This window comes from Molothrus aeneus, chromosome Z (assembly GCF_037042795.1).
Source record: "Molothrus aeneus isolate 106 chromosome Z, BPBGC_Maene_1.0, whole genome shotgun sequence".
NCBI lineage: Eukaryota > Metazoa > Chordata > Aves > Passeriformes > Icteridae > Molothrus > Molothrus aeneus.
In genome coordinates, this window is record NC_089680.1 from 47,113,166 (window position 1) to 47,118,989 (window position 5,824).

The following is a 5,824-nucleotide window of genomic DNA, read 5'->3' on the forward strand; positions in this document are numbered from 1 at the left end:
CAGCCCGCCCGTGCCGCCGGGAGGCGGGCGCTGAAACCCTGCCCTGGCGGCGCAGAGCGTGCTTGCTCCCAGAGGCCTTTGTTTGGCTTGTAACTTCTTTAAGGAAAAAAAAAAAAAAAAAGAAGAAGAAGAAGAAGAAAAGGGGTTTAGGCGGTAGGGTGAAGACGTCGCAGCCGCGATTCGTGTCTCAGTGAAGGCTGTGGGCACCGCTGAACTCGCTGTCTTTCCAAGCGTCCCTGCCAACTAAAAAAGCAGAGACAGGAGCTCGCAGCTCACCCAGGGGAAGGGAAGGAGGGGAGGCCACCTCCGCCTTCTGCGCCTCGGGTGCCGATGGGTGTCCCGAGAGGGCGAGGGGGCAGCGCCGGGGGCCGGGGCCCTGCGGACATTAGGCCGCGGTCCTGGGGCCATTCTCCTTATGTCCCGCTCTCGTTAAAGTTTTTTGCTACTTTTGCTCCTCCCCTTCCCCTATCCCTGCTTCCCTCGTGGCGGTCAGGCACTGGTGCAGACGCTGCTGCCCTCAGGAGAATAAAATAATAGACGAACATAAAAGAGGAGAGAGAGCCCGTCCCGCGGCCCGCCTGGGAGCCCGGCCCTCTCTGTCGCCGAAGAGCTGCGCAGTCGCTCCGCCTCGTCAGGGTGAGGCCAGCGAAGATACCGAGATGGGCCGGGTGGCACCAGCTGGGTGAACAAAACGGGAGCCGGGAGCCTCCGCGCATCCTGGCAGGTGGAGGCGGCCTCGGTGACAGCACCGCGCGGGAACCTCCGGACCGGGACCGCCGCCAGGGGCGGGGCCGGGCGCTCCCATGGGCAAGGCCCTCGATTCCCATGGGATCACCGCCAGTCCCGGGCACCGCGGGGCGGCCGAGTGGCGGCTGCGGCGCCGTGCGGGGCGCGGCGGGCCGGGACGTGGCGCGGCAGCGGATGAGCTGGCCAGCGCCGCCGCCCGCGGGGACCCGCAGCGCCTCGGGGAGCTGCTGGACGGAGCGGCTGACCCCAACGCCTGTCCTACGGCAGGACCCCCATCCAGGTAGGGAGGCGGACTGTTTGCAGCTGGGCGAGGGCAGCGGCCCTCCGTGCCCTGCCCGAGGGGGCGGCGGCAGCCCCGGGCAGCAGCGGGCCCTCCGGTGCCCCGGAAGCGGCCGCCCCCCGTCACTGTGCTCGGCCGCTGTCGAGGTGGTGCGGCACAGGGGTTTTTCTCGCCTCTCTGGGAATGAGAAAGTCTTCTTTGCGGTGACGGCCGCAACAGGGAGGTTTTAGTCTTAGCAACCCTTTACTTTATTTGAACCAACTGAGATAGGATGACTCAAATCCGAGAACTTTAATGCTTATCAAGCAATAAACGTGCAATAAAATGTAACAAGTCACGTTTGTAGAAATAATCTCTCTTTCGTTATACCTCGTCTTCTGCTTTATATGACTGTATGTTTTGTCTCCTCTCCTGTGGAAAAAAAAAAAAAAAAAAAAAAAGAAAAGAAAAAGATATTCGGTGGCTCTCACGAACAGAAATACCCGGTCGCGATAACCTTGCCCAGGTGACGCTGCAGGTAGACAACGAGCAATCCCTGTGGGGCTCAGTCTGCTCACATTTTACACTTCCCTGAACGTGTGGGTAGACGTAGCGCCCGGAGGTGTAGTAGACGTTACCTTTATAAAAGGTGAGTTGGTTTTCGAGGTAGTTCTAGACAGCTTTTTCTTAAAATTTCAAAATAAAACGAAACTGGAATTATCTGAGAAGCTGTATTTAAGTTTTGCAGGCAGTGCTTGCAAAACACTCTCCGACTCAAAATGTCGGTGAAGCATTTCGCTCGAAACAGGTATTTGTTGCCGTCCTGCAGTGCTTTTTCTTTTTTTGTTTTGGGGATTTTTTTCCCCCAGTCTTCGTGGCAGGGACTTATCCCTTGTGCTGAACGCACTGGTGGATGGGCTAGGGAAGCCCAGCTAAGAAAACAGCGAGGCCGATGGGGAGGGCTGCCGGGCACGTTCGTACTGCCCTGGACACGCGGGTGAGGCTAAAGGTTCATTCCGTCCTGACGGTGAGGGAAGACGTGGTGGGTTCCCTGCATTACGCGCTCCCCTTGCCAAGGACACTCTAGGGAAGTGTCACGATGCCATCGGAACGACGGCGGCCCCCGCGAGCCGCTGCACTGGCACGGTTCCGCGGGGACCGGTGCAAAGCGACTCGGGACTTGACCTGGGTTTCTCTGGGAGCGCTCCGGGAGAAGGGCGAGCCCCTTCGCCCGATTCGTCTGCTCCGAGCATACCGACGCTTCTGTCGCGGAGCAACCCCAGTGTGCATCCAGACGCCCCGACCGCTACAGGACTCCCGCACCTCTCTGCCCCACCTGTTCTCTCCTGTCCCCTAGCATGGGTAAAGGAGAGTTTTCCAATGCGGCACAATTCCCCCGACGGGTGCGTGTTCGTGACACGTCCAGAGCCGATCTCTACGCCTCGCCGGCGGATTTTCTTCTCCTTTCCATTGTGGATCTCCATTCCTTCCGGGCCGAGCGAGAAAGCCTAAGCTCTATGGCGGGCGCTGACGCTGTCTCTCCCCGCAGGTGATGATGCTGGGCAGCCCGCGGGTGGCCGAGCTGCTGCTGCGGCACGGAGCCGACCCCAACCGCCCCGACCCGCGCACCGGCTGCCTCCCGGTGCACGACGCGGCCCGCGCCGGCTTTCTGGGGACGCTGGCGGCGCTGCATCGGGCCGGGGCGCGCCTCGACCTCCCCATGGCCGCGGCGTGGCAGCGGGGCGGTACCTGCGCGACCCCTCGCCCTGTGCCCCAACCTCTTGGGGAGGGCCATCCCCTCCCCAAACTTATTGCCCGCGCCCAACTCGGGGGACACCAAGTGGAACAGCACTCATGCGATGTTGTGAATAACCCCGGGTCGCGTTTCCCTGCTGGATGCACGAAGGGCAATATTCTTTGCTCATGACTGTATATTATCCTGCACTGGAAATACTATGGCCGTCCCCAGGCCCCTTTTTTCACACAAGAGTCCAAACACTGAAGAGAAATATGAAATATGAAGTGAGAAAGTACTAAATGTGAAAATATTAAACAGCAGATATTGAATATTAAATATGAAGGAAAATCCCCGCAAAGAGATACGGTACTATAAACCTTTCCTCTGTTCTGATGGGGCTGCATCTGGACTTTCTGCTCCCCCGTGGCTCCCTGCTCACGCTTGCTAGCCCTCCATCTGAAGAAGATGGGGGAGGTCTCAGGGTCTCTCTGACCTGACAGCTTCCTGTTTGATTTTGGTTAAAGCGATCTGAAGGAGTGCTGAAGCCAATCTGCTTTTCTCTGGCAAATGCTTCCTGGTGTGATTGCAGCTTTGGTAAATACCTTATTAAAAGCACGTAGGATGCTGTGCATGTCTGTACACGTACTCACAGCTCCATATTAGTAGTTTTCCTTGTGTAGGCTGCAACTATAGGAGCTGGAAAGAGAAAATAAAGAGAAATTTGTGTCTCTGCAAGCCTGATATGACATGTATCCTCAGTTGAAGTATCCTCGTTGTTTTAACAATTTGCAAGTGACCTCTTCTGAGTTATAGTACTTCTAAAAAATCACGTGATTGTGAAACCAAGGCAGCCATAAACGAAAAATTAAAAATCATACATCTGAGCTCAACTCCAGTGCTTCCCAAGATGCCCGGAGTTGACATATTTGGTGAAGAAACAAGGAAACCTTTGAAACAGCTCTGCTGCTGGCAGGGGAACGAGGAGGGGGGCTATCTGCTATTTCTATGACAGCCGATACATGTTTCACTGGCTGCTTCGGCGCGGGGGAATTGGATACGAGCACCCCAGGAAAAAGATACGGCGGCAGCCCAGGCTCTGCCGAGGTGAAAGGAGGAGGTGGGGAGAGCCGATCTCACGGCAGCGAGTCCCCAGGCCCCCAGGGAGGTGTGCTTGCGGGAGCGCACAGACAGCAGCGAGCCGGGCGGTGAGGCAGGGACGCTGCTCCCAGCCGGTGCGAGACAAGAGATAGACCCTGCCTCCCTCCATGGAACACAAGTGGGGTTGTGCTCACACGTCCTCCGCCTTAGGGGCTGAGAAAGAGAAGCCAGGCAAAGCAGTGACAGAGTTCAGGTGTCGTACCCCAGCGCTAATCCTGGGCACTTTGCAGAGCTACCTGTAGAAAAGGTGAAAAAGATTTATCTTGGTTTTGCATTCCTACTGAGTATCCAACCCCTAGGTATCTCATATAGAAACAGGAAAATAATGTATATACCTTTTTTGTAATATGTTGTTTATTATAATGCAATTTCATACAATGCTTGCTTTATAATTACTTCGTGTCTGTTGTCATGCTATAAAATATTTAGTTATGTCATTCACGTATATAATGCATCTATGTAATATCTATATGAAATATACATGATACACATATAGAACACACATATATAAAACGTTATGATTATGCATCAACGTGATATATTTGATTATTAATTATTTTTATATGCAATATGCTTAGTTGTTTAACTATGCTTCTTGGTTTAATTATAACAAAATTTTACATATATAAAACATGTACGAAACATTTATGTTACCTTTAGTCTATATTCACACTTTTTCATTATTAGAATGCCTAAAACATATATTTTATAAATATCTATAAATAAAAAACATGTAACCTTATAATAACAACATATAATATGTTATTATAACACCTTATTAATTTGCGCTGCACTCTGCCCTAGATCATGGCATAGCTGAACCAAGGACAACACTGGGGATATAGCATTTTTGTGCCTGCATCCCATGCCTGTGGGAACCAGAATGGAGCTGCGACCAGATGTGGAGATGGGGGAAAGCTAGAGCCTGACCACATTCCTTACAGAACAGTAAGGTTCTGTTAAACTGTACTTCCGTCTTCAATTGGACTTGTATATCTGTTTTAAATCGTCATTTTCTTCAAGAACCAGATTTTATTTCAATTTTTTAGCATTTCCATTAAGGCTTATGAAACTACAACGACTAAAATAGTAATATTATATAACTACTGTTACTGTCTGTAAAGTTGGCAGGGAAACAGCACAATTTGCTAGGCTGACCGCACCAAATAAGCAGAGTATGCCCTCAAAACTCAGCAAGGTTAAATACCTAATTGTTATAAATCTGCCTCACGGAGTAGGTCCGGAGCCCCTTCCCAAGACAAACACATGGTGGGGAATACTCACTCCATGGAAGGATGGGGATCACCGGCGAGGTCCCACTTGGCTGCAGGAGCTTCCACGGACACCTTTTTTTCTGGCAGCAGCAGCGGCTCCAGGGCTTGCAGTCCTCCTTGAAAAGAAGAATAGTAACAATTAACAACAAACAGCAGCAGCAGTACGCTTTATCAAGAAAGCCCTAAAAGCATTATATTTAAGATGGCAGAGTACTTATTTTTAATATTGTCGCTGTAACCGAGTACATGTGTGAGCACACCTACACCCTTCTGCAGCAGGGTTTGCACCCTGTGCACGACGAGCCCCGGATCGGCCATGCATTCAGCGTTGGTGGGTATTCGGTTTCTATTGCCAAAGCTGTCGGTCCGTCCTCTCACCACTGCTCCGACACCTGCATCCCACAGCCAGGTAGGCATTCATTTCTCTGAATTTTGCCTTGTCGGTCAGGAAGCAGAAGTCATCGCAGGGGAGAAGGGGAGGAAAAAATAACTGGGGGAGGGGAAAAAAAAAAGCTTCTCTCGAAAGGTGCTTTCATTTCGAAATGGCCGATTCCGATTTTGCTCATCCAGTTTCCCAGGCTTGAAATCGCACTTGAAAAGAAACGATTATAGGCTTTTCCTTATCAGCATTGTTGTTAGGGTTACTCC

The 5,824-nt window shown here is 52.1% G+C and overlaps 1 protein-coding gene across 1 annotated transcript; it reads left to right on the forward strand.

Moving 5' to 3' along the window:
* Positions 1–803: 803 nt before the first annotated feature.
* Positions 804–2,878, forward strand: LOC136569381 (cyclin-dependent kinase 4 inhibitor B-like). Its single transcript, XM_066569777.1, is given in 4 exon segments — positions 804–999; positions 1,002–1,027; positions 2,556–2,724; positions 2,727–2,878. Coding segments are annotated over 4 exon segments (543 nt in total).
* The last annotated feature ends 2,946 nt before the right edge of the window (positions 2,879–5,824 follow it).